The following is a 16,135-nucleotide window of genomic DNA, read 5'->3' as shown; positions in this document are numbered from 1 at the left end:
TCTGAGGATTACATTAGGTAACCTATATAAGAGAATTTTTACAAAAGCATTAAAGTGCCTAGAACAGTAAGTGACACTCAACAAATATTTCTTAACATTGAAGTTAAGGGAATTTGATGACCTTGGACCAAATGAACAACTCTAAAACAGCAGTTCATGAGGCTAAAAACCATGAAATGATAGGAGCTGGCAATACTGAACAGATGTCACTAATCATAGCATTTTTCAGAGTTCAGTACCCTAGAGAAGACTCACCATGGAAGCATAACCTTCACCTACTGCTGCCTCAACAAAGAAATAACATATTTATGTCATATGTTCCAAGGGTAACCTTAGGGTTTTTGCAACTACTTGGAACTACAGGGTCTAAAACTTTGAAATGGGTTTACCTCCTACAACTGTGTCCCCTTTGTTTTCTTTTAAAACATATTTTTAAAAATTATGCACTACCGCATTGTTGTAGAACATTTGGAAAATATAAAAAAGTGTGAACAATAAAATAACTCTTATAATCTTTTCACCCAGAACATAGACAGACTTCCTGAAGCCAAAGGACTACAATTCTAAGTGACTTGTAAATATAAGCTGTTGTAATATACATTTTCCCTGTACAGTATGTGCTTCCTATGGTAAGAATGCCTTGGCAAGCTTCCTCAAGCTAAATTCATTTCTTAAAATTACGCTCTGCCTTTATTATTTCTACTCAGCCTATTTGTTTCTGTTTTCTTAACTTACACACTCTACAAGCATTGTGAGCAAGAGGAATGGATGATTATATTAATGGCTTTTAACAGTGGGAATTATACTAATGGCCCAACATCATGGCTTAATTAAAAGCAACATCTTTTCATCAAACACATAAGAATTTCCATGCATTCGACTGTTCTTGTTAGTAATGCACTTGCTGGCAGGGAATTCCAAGTTAAAAGCCCAACTTAAACAAAAACCCTTTTGAATGGCTGGGTGTTTCCTCCTCCTGATTAAAAATGAAAGACAGAGAGGCATATTTATAACTTCATATTTTCTTTTACATATTCAATATATTCTTTTCTGAAGTTTTCAGATTATTCCTTCTTATTATCAGTTTATGCACATCATTTCATTAGGTTGTTTTTGTTATTTACAATATATTTGAAATGGGAATGTTATAGGAAATGCTAGTTTGATTTGTGCAGTGTGTAAACTGTTACTCTGAGGGCAGATAAAGCTAAAAATAGTTCTTGGCCTAACAACCCACATTTTAGGCAGTCACTTGAACAATCTAAGAAGAAATTCTATGTAATACTGTGAAACCGAGTTTTAACAGTCATTTAAAAAAGCTTTACAAAGATATGCAATTCGTATGAACATATATTATAAATGGATATATCTGCACATGCCCAACACAATACCTGATACACAACAGGCATTCAGTGAATAGTAGCTAGCATCGACATATATGGTCATCAGTCACATACTCCATTACATAGAGGCAGTGAGGTCTCCTATTCAAACCTACTGCACAAACCAACGTAGTGCCCATGGGCTCTGGTTTGAGTTTGAGTTTAGCTCCTTCCTCTCTACCTTTGGGAAAATAACACATTATCATTTCCTCTGCTAGGCACATGAGGGAATCTGGTTGAGTATTTAAGATATCTGTGTTAGTGTACAGGTGACAAAACAGTCTGATTTTTTAAAAAAATATTTTGTTGCAGTTAGGATTCTGGGCACAAGTGCAAGAAAGTGTTGTTTGTGCATACACAACAATTTGGCTGTTGTGTATAATGGAACTACAGCATGTTCGCTGCTCTGTAAGACCAGGTTTCTTCCTATCAAGTTATAAAAACAAATTCTAACTCTTTTTTCTTTTTTGCTTTTTCTCCCCAAATCCCCCTGGTACATAGTTGTATATTTTAGTTGTGGGTCCTTCTAGTTGTGGCATGTGGGACACCGCCTCAGCATGGCCTGATGAGCAGTGCCATGTCCGTGCCCAGGATCTGGACCTGCGAAACCCTGGACCAGTGAAGCGGGGCATGCAAACTTAACCACTCAGCCATGGGGCCGGCCCCCAAATTCTAACTCTTAAAGTATGTTTGTCTGACTCCTGCCCTACACTGGAATTTTATCAGCTTTGTGCTTATACTTCAGAACCAAATACAAGTTTCAGGCAGCATGGAATACTGGCAAAACACTAAAATTTGGGATCAGAAGAGCTAAATTCAAGTCCTCTTTCTGCTTCCTCACTGTGTGACCTTGGGCAGTCACTCAGTTTCTCTCAGTTCTCATTTTCTCATTGTAAAACAGGATAATACTATTACTTACCTCACAGGGTTTGGGTGCAATTTAAATGAGATAATGCATGTTAAAAGCATTGTGTTAACTCTAAACCACTATACCAAGGATTGTCAACAAGTAATTATAATTTTCAGCATCATATTTTCGTTACTAGTATAACAGAAATACATTTCTTGTGTAGGTATTGAATACTCTGGCAGTTGTCAATCCAGAATTTTATTGCTGAGATAAAATAGATCACTGTTATAATCCCTTCTCTACAATGTAATTGGTTACTGGCAATGTGATTTGGGGAACTAAATGGAGCCTAAACTGCCCAGGGGCCAAAGACTTGGTTCCTAATCCACAGAGAATGAAGAGGGACAAATGCAGAAAGTTTGTCCCTCTTCGTGACATGGCAAAAGACCAAGATGCCATCAGCTGTTCTACCACTTTAAAGGCTATGCCATCATAACTGGAGCTGGAAGCACCTGGATTTTCATGTCAAGTTACTTAAGATAGAAATAAAGATTAAAAAAACTGTCTTAAAATAAAATAAAAATTGTATATATTTAAATTGTATGACACGATGTTTGGATATAAATATACATAGTGAAATGATTACTACAGTCAAGCTAATTAATATATCATCTCCTCATATAGTTACCATTGCGTGTGTGTGTGTGGTGAGAGCACCTGAAATCTTAGTAAATTTCCAATATTCAATACAGTATTATTAACTATAGTCATCATGCTGCACATTGGATCTTTAGACTTGTTCATCGTACATAAGTGCAACTTTGTACCCTTTGACCACCATCTCCTCATTTCCCCCACTTTCCCACTCCTGGTAACTACCATTCTACTCTCTGCTTCTATGTATCTGGACTTTTTAGATTCTACATATAAGTGAGATGGATGCAATATTTTTCTTTCTGTGTTTGTCTTATTCCACTTAACATAATGTCCTCCAGGTTCATCCATGTTGTTGCAAATGGCAGGATCTCCTTCCTTTCTAAGGCTGCATAATATTCCATAGTCCATTCTTCTGTTGATGGACACTTAGGTTGTTCTCATATCTTGGCTATTGCAAATAATGCTGCAATAAACATGGGAGCACAGATAGCTCTCTGAGGTACTGATTTTATTTCCTTTGGGTACATACCCAGAAGACGGATTGCTGGATCATATGGTAGTCCTATTTTTGATTTGTTGAAGAAACTCTATACTGTTTTCCATAATAGCTGTCCCAGTTTACATTCCCACCAACAATGTACAAGGCTTCCCTTTTCTCCACATCCTTGGCAACACGTGTTATCTTTTATCTATTTGATAACAGCCATCTTAACAAGTGTGAGGTGATATCTCATTACAGTTTTGATATGCATTTCCCTGATGATTAGTGATATTGACAATCTTTTCATATACCTTTTGGCCGTTTGTACATCTTCTCTGACCAAGTTCAACTTCCATTCATGATAAAAACTCTCAACAAAGTATGTATGGAAGAAAATTTCCTCAATAAAATAAAAGCCATTTATGAAACATCCATGGCTAACATCATAATCAATGGGGAAAAGCTTTTCCCCTAAGATCTAGTACAAGGCAAGGATGCCCATTCTCACCACTTCTAGTCAACAAAGCACTGGAAGTACAAGCAATAGGGCAAGAAAGAGAAATAAAAGGCATCCAAATTGTTAAGGAAGAAGTAAAATTATCTCTGCAAATGACATAATTCTATACGCAGAAAACTCTAGAGACTCCACCAAAAAGCTGTTAGAACTAATAAATTCAGTAAAGCTGCAGGATACAAAATCAACACACAAAAGTCAGGTGCGTCTCTTTACACCAACAATGATCTATCTGAAAAGGAAATGAAGAAAACAACCCTATTTGCAATAGCTTCAAAAAGAATAAAATACTTAGAAATAAATTTAACCAGGGAGGTGAAAGATCTGTACACTGGAAACTGTAAGACGTTGATGAGAAAACCTGAAGATGTAAAAAATGGAAAGACATCCTGTGTCTGTGGATTAGAAGAATATTGTTAGAAAGTCCATTATACGCAAAATGATATACAAATTCAATGCAATCTCTATCAAAATTCCAATGGCATTTTTCACAGAAATAGAAAAAACAATCTTAATATTCGAATGGAACCACAAAAGATTCTGAATAGCCAAAGCAATCTTGAGAAAGAAGACCTAGTTAAAGGATCACATTTCCTGATTTTAAACTATATTACAAGCTATAGTAATCAAAACAGTACGGTATAAAAACATACACAGAGACCAATGGAACAAAATAGAGAGCCCAGAAATAAACTCAAGCATAAATGGTCAGCTAATTTTCAAAGGGTGCCAAGAATTACACAATGGGGAAAGAATAGCCTCTTCAATAAATGGTGTTGGGAAGACTGGATATCCACACGCAAAAGAATGAAATTAGACCCTTATCTTACACTACTTACAAAAATCAACTCAAAATGCATTAAAGATTTAAATAAATGTAAGACCTGAAAATGTAAAATTCCTAGAAGAAAACAGGGGAAAAGCTCCTTGATGTTGGCCTTTCAAATGATCTTTTGGCTACACCAAAAGCTCAGGCAACAAAAGCAAAAATAAACAAGTGGGTCTACATTAAAATCAAAAACATCTGCACAGCAAACAAAACTATCAACAAAATGAAAAGGGAACCTACGGAGTGGGGGAAAATATTTGCACACTATATGTTTGATAAGTAACCTTTTACTCGTGGGACCGAGAATGTAATCCTGTTGCTGCATGCACAATACTTGCCCCTGTTTATCTGCTTGGAATAAGCATCACTGTGTTGTCATATGACTGAGAGACAGAAACTCAACCAGTATTTTAAAAAGTGACAAGATTTTTGTTCCATTGAACAACCCCAGAAGCTTCTGTCTTCATTTTACCAAAAAATGTGTCCGATCTACATACCTCTAGGAAGACACCAACTTATAAGGTACATACAGCTGCAAGAGACCTTTTTTCTCAGTTACAGTTGAAATAAAACATTTGAAGATCCAAAGCCACATTAATGCAAATATCTGTCTGTTGCAAGTATACTTTTTGATTAAATTGGCATACATCAAGTACAATTAGAAAGGTTATTTATAACGAAGAAATACATAATTCTGCATCTTAATGGAGATGACAATTACAGCTGATGGTTGCTAATTAACATTACTTTTGCTCTGAGTCTCATATATTTCCTGTATTGCCATTGCTGGCAATGGGCACACCTAATTCTGGAAGGCACAAAGAGTTAATTATCAGTAACATTTGTGCTCATAACAAATTCACTGGTAATCCGCTCAGCTCTGGTTTCATATTGGAGACTAGAGGATCAAGTCCAATCGGTAAAGCCTGACTCAGTGGCATGGCAGGAAAAATGTCTGTTCAACTTTCTTTTTGAGCAAAGGCATGCCTCCCCACCAGGTACTCAGAATGACAGGGAGAAAGGCCCCTCTAGTCTTCTCTCTAGGTGGAGCAGTCTGTGGGGAGTTGCCTGTTCCAGCCAAGCAGAAATGCATGGCACCGTTTAGTTCAGTGGTGCCACCCGCCAGTGCCAAGATGACCACTGTGCTTCGTCTCTTGGATAGCTCATGGGTGTGTGACCAGTGCTGGAGGCCAGAAGTGAAATGGACAGAAAGAAGCGCTGCAGCTGTCAGCACAGAACACTATTGAGCCCTCTTTGCTTGTGCTGTAAGTCACATATTTATTTTGCTAGCATGAGAGAGATGAATATTTCTACGTACAAAGGTGCCCAGCTAAAATCAGGATAAGTGATATTAACGTCCTATGGTCAGTATTATTGAACCTCAAAAGCAATAAACTTTATGAGTCAATAAATATTACATTTACAACATAGTTAACATTCCTTTACTGTCTCTAGCACTTATTACACACGGTAACTGCAAGTCTACAATACATTATTCATATTTGGGTGTCACTCAGTGATGGATTGCTGTAGGAGAGGCTGTCCTTTAAATAAATCAACAAATAAAAATGCAAATGTTAACATTTTCAGCCACAACTTTTTCTATCTTGAATGGGGAATGAAAATTTCACATTATATTGACAGGCAGCAGAGAGTATAATTAACAACCTACATTGTGAATGAGAAAGATGACTGCCACGCCTGGTTTTCTCACCTGCATATGGGCCCATATGGGATCCTTCTAGGTGTTAGCTCTTTGCAACGAACAAAGGAAAACCTGTCTCCCACGGGCATCTGTCCCACCCCCATCCTCTTTTGTAACTCTTGAAATTCTTGGCATTTAGGGTGGACAAGGGAAGGGCGTTTACTCTTATTCTCCTCAGTACCTTTAAAGGTCTGTTGGGATGAAGAAGAATAGGCCTGTCTCTTGCATTAAGAGTTTGCGTGTAACTGTAAAGTTGTCCATAAAAATGCCTTTTTTACACTTTGAAGTAAAAATAATTCAAACAATCCTGATTCTAAAATCTGGAAAGCAACCACTGTGCCTTCCTCGTAACTGATTTTCATAGTACTGATTCTTTTTTTTCCGATTCTGCATTTTGTATAATAGACCTATAATATGCCAACGTGCACTTTTAAGGATAAAATCTGGTGTGCTACACATTATTTTATTTAGCCAAATGCTCATTATTTAAGAAGATTCTGAGAATCTATATTTAGCTGACCTGCAGTATTAAGAACTAACAGATAAAGAATCCTTTTTTAAGGTCCGTAAACAGGAGTCCTCACAGCAATTTTCACCTGGGCTTGTAAAAGTCTAAAGTTGCTACGGTCCATTCAGAAAACGTGCACTGAGGACGTTCTACAAAACCCTTACTGGGGAAACATTTTATTCTTCTTTTTCATGCTTTTTCCTAAACTGAAATGCAATCATCAAAAACATATTAAAGTAGCATTAAAGATCTCATTTTAATCTACAGTAATAGAAAAATTCACCAAGATTGAAAATCCAGATTGTTTCTCCTCTTTACCTGTAACTCTTCCAAAGGAATCCCTCAAGGTGAGCTAGGATGGATCATCTTCAAGTGCAAGCATTCAGCCAAATGTCAAGTGGTCCAAGAAGGGAGCCCTGACATTTCAGAACCACAACTTACCGCGCATGTTTGGCAAAATGCTAACAATGACAGTATTAAAAATAAAAGAAAGGAGTAATGGAAAAAGAATGTGGTAAATTAGTTAAATTTTCTTTTGATTGTGGGTGGCCTCCAAAATAGGTAGGTTGTTGTTGTCAACTATTATAATATTTAAGATTATGGGCTTTGAAGTCTGAAATGCTGGCTCTATCTCTTATTAGCTGTGTGACATCAGGCAAGTTGCTCAATCTCTCTGAGCCTTAGTTTCCTAATTTTTAAAATGAGGATGATAGTATTACCACCTCATAAGGCTGTGATGAAGACTGATTCAGATGATCTTGCATTAAATCAGATAAGCCTTTGATACCAAGGGCCTGGCACAGTGCTGGCCACATAGTAGATGCTTCATAGATGACAGCCATTATTATTATTATCCTCTGTGTTAGAGTCATTTCCCAAAAGTTCTTTAAAATTAAGTCTTAAAACCTGTATTCATCTGATAAGATGCTAGGAATTTAAGTGTTCAATCAATCATATTCCCAAGGAAACATGAACCAAGCCCTTTTGGTGTTGATGTTTATATATTCAGCCTTCAATGCATAATATGGGAGTTGGTTTTATTAGATATGAGAAATTTTAATAACATGTTTCTTTTCTTGACTCTTGAAAATGCTGATCAAAGTATTAACTCCTCAAATATCTCTGGCATAAGTAAATGTTGACAGTCCTTTAACTATAGGACAAAATCCACTACAATTTTCAATATCAATTAATTCAGTTAGTCAAACTTATAGTGCAAGTGTACAACCATTCTGTAATAAATTGGGAAGGACCTGCTGCTAAGCAGATTTTCTGATGAAAGATAGGATTAGTTTTGCGTTTCCTTGGAAATCCTTGCCAATTACCATTATCAGTTAAAAAAGGGCAGGTGTAAAGGAAAGGGTTCCATGAGTTCCACCTGGCCAAATCTAGATGCTTCCAAATAAGCGCCTCTCTCCCAAGTAACAGCCATTAAGATTTTCCCACTCCTTATCAAATAAACCTCAAAAACTGCTCTTATCCAGAAAATGTTAAAGCAAAGGATCCCTGAGGCTTACCGGGAGGAGTTGTGTTGGAATGGTGATGTGGTTGTGGTTACAAGTTCCTTTTGGTTTCCTGTTGCCATAGGAGATGTGGATGCATCTTTTCTAACTCCTGTTGTTGTCCCTGTGTGAACAATAAGGGAAATGATTTGGGCATTCAATAAAAGGAACTGGAAAAGTCCAATCTGAGTAATATATTAGAGATGATAGGAATCCCCAAGCTTTCAAAGTAAGCCATTATTTCCCCCTAAAATGAAACAATAGCAGATGGAAAACTCAGTGGGTTGTTTTGGTTGTGTAAACATCAGAAATCCACATTATCCTGTTTTAAAAAAGTACATTTGTGCAATAACGGACTAACTGAGAGATTTTGTCTTTAAACTGGATGGGCTATCATATTCCTGCTGATTTGGGTTTACTGTGAAAACGCCCAAGAAGGTAGATTGCTTTATTTTGTTCCCTTTAACTACCATAAGAAAAGACTTTTCTTCTCTTTGACAAAATATAAAATTCCAGCAGTTTGTATCTCCACACACCCCAAATTAAATTGATCCTCCCCCCAAAACTTTCAAGGTAGACATAAATCTAGAAGGTTTCTTTTAAAGAACTATGCGTTGGGCTAAAACCAGTGTCCTACTGGAAGAGATGCTCAGCTAACCATTCATTCCAGGGCTGCTGTGGCCTCTGTTGCTTTCTAACAGGCAATGTTTAGTTGATAATTCCTTTTCTGTTCTGGGGTGCTAAATAAGATGGGATAGAGAAAAAACGATTTTTTGTTTGTTTTCTAATTATTATTATTTTTAATAATAATAATAAGTTTCTCCTTCTCTTTCTCCCTCTTTTTAATATTATTTTCCAAACAACACAAAATATTACAGTTTTTTTCTTGGAAAACTATAAGAATCTCATTCACAATTTTCTTGTGGTTCCTGGGAAACTATTGCCCAGGCTGCTTAAAGTTATTTGGGAAGAGTCACTATTTCTTTGAGGAAAGGACGAATATTCAAATAACACAAAGACAGCTTTGGTGTGTTGGGAATACCAGACCTTAAAATGCCAAGAATACCGTATGCTATCTCTGGGAATGGCACAGTTTAGGTGTGACTAGAGAAAATCAGGCCTAGAGAAAGCAAGAGTCTTACATCTACAGAGAATAGCATCAGAACAATTACCACGATCCTTGGTATTCAAAAGCTGTACTCAATATTGACTGTTCTCTATTATGTACAGATGTAAAAGACCAGCCATCTAAATGCACAGTTCGGTCCTCTTTGTATACCCAAACCTGTGGGACCCTCAACCCAAACCTGTAGATTCTCATACTAGACTCAGACTCCACACAGTGCACTCAGTCAGTGAATATTTCCTGAGGGCCTAATGATGGGCAATCCTGATGCCAGGATTGAGCTCAGGCTTAGTCTAGGGGGAGGGGAAGGACGGTGTGAGAGTAAGAAACCGAGATACTCTGGAAAATCTGGTAAAGAATCACAAATAACCCAAGGCAGTATCAGATAATAATAACAGCCAACAGACAGGACCCTCACTATGTGCCTGGTACTGTTCCAAGCCTTTTCCCTATACTATATACTCTTTTTTTAAAAACAGCTTCATTAAGGTATAATTTGAATACCATAAAATTTAATCATCTTAAGTGTACAGTTTGACAAATAGTAGTACATTTATACAGCTATGAAATTATGGCCACAACCCAGTTTTAAAAATTTTTGTCATGGTATTTACTTACTTTTACAATCCAGTTTTAGAATATTTCCTCACTCCCAAAAGTTCCCTCATGCCCATTTGTAGTCAGTCCCTTCTCCCTGTGTGGTCTGTTTCTATCCCCTTCTAGCTCTATCTCTACAGTTTTGCCATTTCTAGAAATTAGTTATATTTATCCTCATAAAAACCCTTTGTGATAGATACTATTTTTTATATCTAATTTACAGATAAGAAAAATAAGGCATAGGGAACTTACATGATCTGCCCAAGGTCACAAAGCTAGTAAGTGACGGAGGCAGCATCCATGTCCAGACAATCTGATCCCAGAGTTTTCACCATTATGTTATACTGCCATAATAAATAGTATAAAAAGTTTAAGGAATTAAGAAGTGGGAGAGGGCCAGCCCCAGTGGCCTAGTGATTAAGTATGGCGTGCTCTGCTTCAGTGGCCTGGGTTTGGTTCCTCGGCATGGACCTACACTACTCATCTGTCAGTGGCCATGCTGTGGTGGCAGCTCACATACAAAAAGAGGAAGATTGATAACAGATGTTAGCTCAGGGTGAATCTTCTTCAGCAAAAAGAAAAAAAAGGAAGAAAAAAGAAACTGGTATTTAAAAAAAAAGAAGTAGGAGAGATTATATCTGGCTATAGGATTAGGGAAGATTTGATGCAGGAGGTACAGTTTTGATAAGAAGGAATAAGGGGCATGGAATTAGCAAAAGCATTAAATTAAAAGTCTCAAGGCTAAATATTTAATGTATTCAGGAAATATTTATTGAGCATCACTACGTCCTTGTACCTTGCTAATCACTTTAAATCACTTTACATGCATTATCTCATTAATCCTTACATCAGTCCTTAAATTACTGTCCTCATTTAATAGATAAGGAAGTGGAAACTGTGAAAGGGCAAGCAGCACGTCCCATATCACATGGCTAGTAAGAACAAGGCTAGGGTTTTTTTCTTTCTTTTTTTAAACATTGGCACCTGAGCTAACATCTGTTGCCAATCTTCGTTTTTTTTTCCTTCTTCTCCCCAAAGCTCCCGTGGCATACAGTTGTAGATTCTAGTTGTGAACGCCTCTGGTTGTGCTATGCATGATGCTGCCTCAGCGTGGCCTGATGAGTGGTGCCACATCTGAGCCCAGAGTCTGAACCGGCAAAACCCTGGGCCACCGAGGCGGAGTGCTGGAACTTAACCACTCGGCCATGGGGCCGGCCCCTGAGGCTGGGTTTTGAATTCAATCAAGGTCCATGACTCTGTACTGTAAACTCTCAAACACTGTGCTAGTTGGCCTCAAAACTAAAACAAAACAGTAACAACAATTAAAAAAAGCAAACTGGTCTCAGGAGAGATTACTCTTGTGGCAGAATTTAGAACAGAGTCGAACAGAAAGAAGAGACGCAGGTAAAGCAGTTCACTGCTACATCAATTATCTGCGTAGAATCCTGGGTGATGCGAGGGGAAATAAAAATGGGCAAACAGGAGTAGAAACAACTGAGAGGGATTTGCAGGTGAGCTCTCGAGAGGGGAGAAGAAATGCCTGGTAGTGACAGAATAGAAATATCTTCTTAGTCACTATTCTGGAAGAACTGAACATTAGTCTTATTTATTCTGTTTTGACCTCTCTGTCAAAAGTTTGGTTGAGACAGTTGACATTTGACAGGGACAATGTAAAGAAGGACTTTCAGCAGAGAATCCAGGGACTTCTATGGAATCCACAGATGGACTTCATGTGTGCAAATCCCTCACAATTGCAGGCACAATAACATGTGTAGATGTGCTCGTTCATTTTTCTGGGGAAAGGGACCACAGATTTCATCAAATTCTGAAAGGGTATGGGCCCCCCTCAAAATTAAGAATGATTGCTCTAAGGCATAGGGCAAGTTGATTCTTTTTCTTAATTCTGTAAACTCTATTCCTCATTAAGTTTCCAGGAAGCTATATATCAATTTTTAATTATACTCGTTCCTTCTATGAAATTTGATTTAATGTTAAGTATACCAACAATTACATACAGTTATGCATATTCATAGAATGACATATCCCTCTTATTTATACACATACACACAGACAACATACATTTTAAAAATAAAAGTCTTGGTAAAAATATCATCCATTAGGCTGATAAATTTCATATATAAATGTATATGTTTATATATGTAAATATATGTGAATACATGTAAATATATGTGAATATATGTAAATACACATACATATATATTTTTGCACACACAGATGGAATAGAACATAATGGGTCATGCCCTAATTACATATAGCCTGCTTGTCAATCAATATCTCATGATAAGACAACTTCTTAGAGTTTAATGTTTAGGAAAACTCTGTTTCTGGGCCCCTTGTTTTATTTTGCATTTTAAAAATAGCTAAGCCATATTATACATTCAATTTAGTTTAAAGAAGAAATGATAGGGGCCAGCCCAGTGGCATAGTTAAGTTCATGTGCTCCACTTCAGCAGCCCAGGGTTTGCGGGTTTGGATCCTGGGTGTGGACCTACACACTACTCATCAAGCCTAGCTGTGGCGGTGTCCCACACATGAAACAGAGGAAGACTGGCATGGATGTTAGCTCAGGAACAGTAAGCAAAAAAAAAAGAGGAAGACTGGCAACAGATGTTAGCTCAGGGCCAATCTTCCTCACCAAAAAAAGAAGGAGAAGAAAGAAGGAGGAGGAGAAGAAAGGAGGAGGAGGGAGAAGAAGAAGAAGAAGAAGAAGAAGAAATGATAAAGAAAATACCAGCATAACCCATCTTCAGATCAAGAAATAAAGTAGTGGCAGCATTGCTACCTGGAAGCATCATCAATATCCATCCCCAAGTACAACCTCTTCTTGCCTCCAGGAGCCAGCCACTATTCTCATAATTATTTCTTTCCTATTCTCTATAGTTTCATAATTTACATATGCATCCCAAAAATGTGATTTAGTTTTGCTGCTTTTGAACTTTATAAAAATAGAAGTCTTTTTAAGACTTCTTTTGCTCAATATTATGTCTGTGAGATTTATCTATGTTGATGATTTACGTGGCTGCAGTTTGTTTTCTTTGCCATATAATATTCCATTGCATGCATTTATGACTTTTTATCCATTCTGTTGTTGATGGACGTCTGGAGTGTTTCCGGTTTGGGGCTATTATGAAGAATGCTCCTGTCACAGAGGCTGCCAATTATCCACTAGAATGCACTCTTCCCTTCTTTCTGGGCACACAGCTAGACTATATCTCCCAATCCTCCTTGCAATTATGTGTGGTCAGGTGGAAAATTAGTGGATGTTATATGTCCACTTCAGGCCTGTCCTATAAAAACCTTCCACGTGTACTCTTCCATACCCTTCCTCCTCCTTCCTGGCCTGCTATGGAAGGGTCAACAAACAGTTTTCTGTAAAGCGTCAGATAGTAAATACACTAGGCTTTTGTGGGCCATCCTGCTCCTGTTGTAACTATTCAACTCTGCTATTATAGCATGAAAGCAGCCACAGACAATATATAAAAAATGGAAATAGATGTGCAATAAAACTTTATTTACAAAAACAAGCAGTGGGCCAGATTCGGACTTGGACCAAGTTTGTCAACCCCTGTGTTGTTGTAATGCTCAAGGTGATCTTGGAAGGCAAACAAAGATGGCAGAGCCATCATTCCTTGAATCAGAGCTGCTGTCAACTTGAACTCCTACCCTGGACTGTTACAGAGGAAAGAAAGAAATTTCTTATTCTTTAAGCCATTGATTTTTTCTGCCCACTTGTTACCATAGTTTAGCGTATCCTAACTGAATATAGCTGTTATGAACCTATCTGTAAGTTAATCACTGTGTGTATGAGATTCTCTCTAGTATATATACCTAGAGACAGAATCACTAGGATGTAATGTATTTGTTGTTTATCTTTAATAAGTAATGCCAACCTGTTTTCCAAAGTGGTTGTACGAATTTCCACTCTGACCAGCAGACAGGCATTCCTGGTGCTTTCATCTTGCTAACACAAGAATGATAATGAAAACACAACCTATCATAATTTGTGGGATGCAGCTGAAGCAATGGTTAGAGAGAAAGTTATAGTTTTACATACGTATATTAGAACAGATGATTTAAAATCAATGATTTAAGCTTCCAACTTAAGAAGCTAGAAAAAAAGAGCAAATTAAACCCAAATTAGTACAAAGTAAATAATAAAAATAAGAATAAGAATCAATGGAATAGAAAACAAACACAATAGAGAAAAATCAAGAAAAAGCAAAAGCTGTTTTTTTTTCCAAAAATTCAGTAAAATCAATAATCCCCTACTGAAACTGATCAAGAGAGAAAACCACAAATTACGACTATCAGATGAAAGAAGGATATCAATACAGATGCTAAGGTCATTAAAGAAAAAGCATGTTATAAACAATTTTATGCCAATAAATTCAACTTAGATGAAATGAGCAAATTCCATGGAAAACAAAACTTATCACAATTGAACACAAAAAGAAATAAATCTGAATAGTCCAGCCTCTATTACAGAAAATGAATCTGTATTTAAAATCTTTTGCACACAAAATAAAATCCAAAATAAGAAAATTCATACATACACAACATCACCATCAACACTAACAACAAGAAAAGCAACAGCTCCAGGCCAGACGTTTCAATGGTGAATTCTATCAGACAGTTAAGGAAGAAGTAACACCAATCTTGCACAAACTATTTCAGAAAACAGAGAAGGAAAAAATACTTCCTGACTCATTTTTTAAAAATTGTGGTAAAATATACATTTACCATTTTAACCATTTTAATGTGTACAATTCAGTGACAATAGGTATATTCATAATGTTGTACAACCATCACCACTATCTAGTTCCAGAACTTTTTCATCACTCCAAACAGAAACCCTGTACTAATAAAGCAGTCATTCTCCATTTTCCCCTTCCCCTGAGCCCCTGGTAACCACTACTCTGCTCTGTCTGTTCTGGATATTTCATATAAATGGAATCAAACAACATGTGGCCTTTTGTGTCTGGCTTCCTTTACTTAGTATAATGTTTTCAAGGTTCATCCATATTGTAGCATGTATCAAAACTTCATTCCTTCAGGCCACTCTGGTGGCCTGGTTGTTAAGTTCAGTGCACTCTGCTTCAGTGGCCCGGTTTCTGTTCCCAGGCGCAGGCCTACACCACTTGTCTGTTAGTGGCCATGCTGTGGTGGCGGCTCACATACAAAAAGAGAAAGATTGGCAACAGATGTTAGCTCAGGCCAAATCTTCCTGAGCAAGAAAAAAAAAAACGCTTCATTCCTTCTTATGGTTAAATAATATTCCATTGTATGGATACATTACATTTTGTTTATCCATTCATCTGTTGATGGACATTTGGGCTGTTCCTACGTTTTGGATACTTAAATGGGGCCGCTATGAACATTTGTGTACAAGATTTTGTCTGAACATCTGGTGTCAATTATTTTGGGTACACACCTCTGAGAGGAATTGATGGGTCACATGGTAATTCTATGTTTAACTTATTGAGGAACTGCCAAATTGTTCTCCACAATGGCTCCATTATTTTGGTCCCACGAGAAACTTATGAGGGCTATGATTGTTCCACATCCTCTCCACCTTGTTATTTTCCATTTTAAAAATCATAACAATCCTAGTGGGTGTGAAGCGGTGTCTCATTGTGGTTTTAATCTGGATTTCCGTAATGATTAGTGACGTTGCACATCTTTTCATGTGCTTATTTGCCACTTGCATGTTTTTTTAGGAGAAATGTCTACTCAAGTTCTCTGCTCAGTTTTTAATTGGGTTATTTGACTTTTTGTTGTTGAGCTGTAAAAGTTCTTTATATATTCTGGATACTAGACCCATATAAGATAAATGATTTGCAAGTTTTCACCCCATTTTATAGTTTGTCTTTTCATTCCACCATTAGTGTTCTTTGATGCCAAAAATTTTTAATTTTCACTAAGTTCTATTTTTTTCCCTTTGTTTGCTCCTGTTTTTGGTGCCA

General features: G+C 37.1%; 1 protein-coding gene across 19 annotated transcripts in view; it reads right to left on the bottom strand.

The window, feature by feature from the left end:
- KIAA1328 (KIAA1328 ortholog) overlaps positions 1-16,135 on the bottom strand; it is a 342,992-nt gene that overhangs the window by 38,646 nt on the left and 288,211 nt on the right. For all 19 annotated transcript variants that reach the window (XM_070629993.1, XM_008537390.2, XM_070629998.1 and 16 more), the window contains one exon: positions 8,444-8,552. In XM_070629993.1, coding sequence (XP_070486094.1) covers positions 8,444-8,552 — 109 coding nt within the window. The remainder of the gene's footprint in view (positions 1-8,443; positions 8,553-16,135) is intronic.

Source organism: Equus przewalskii, chromosome 7 (assembly GCF_037783145.1).
Source record: "Equus przewalskii isolate Varuska chromosome 7, EquPr2, whole genome shotgun sequence".
NCBI lineage: Eukaryota > Metazoa > Chordata > Mammalia > Perissodactyla > Equidae > Equus > Equus przewalskii.
This window is presented reverse-complemented; position numbering and strand designations above follow the sequence as displayed.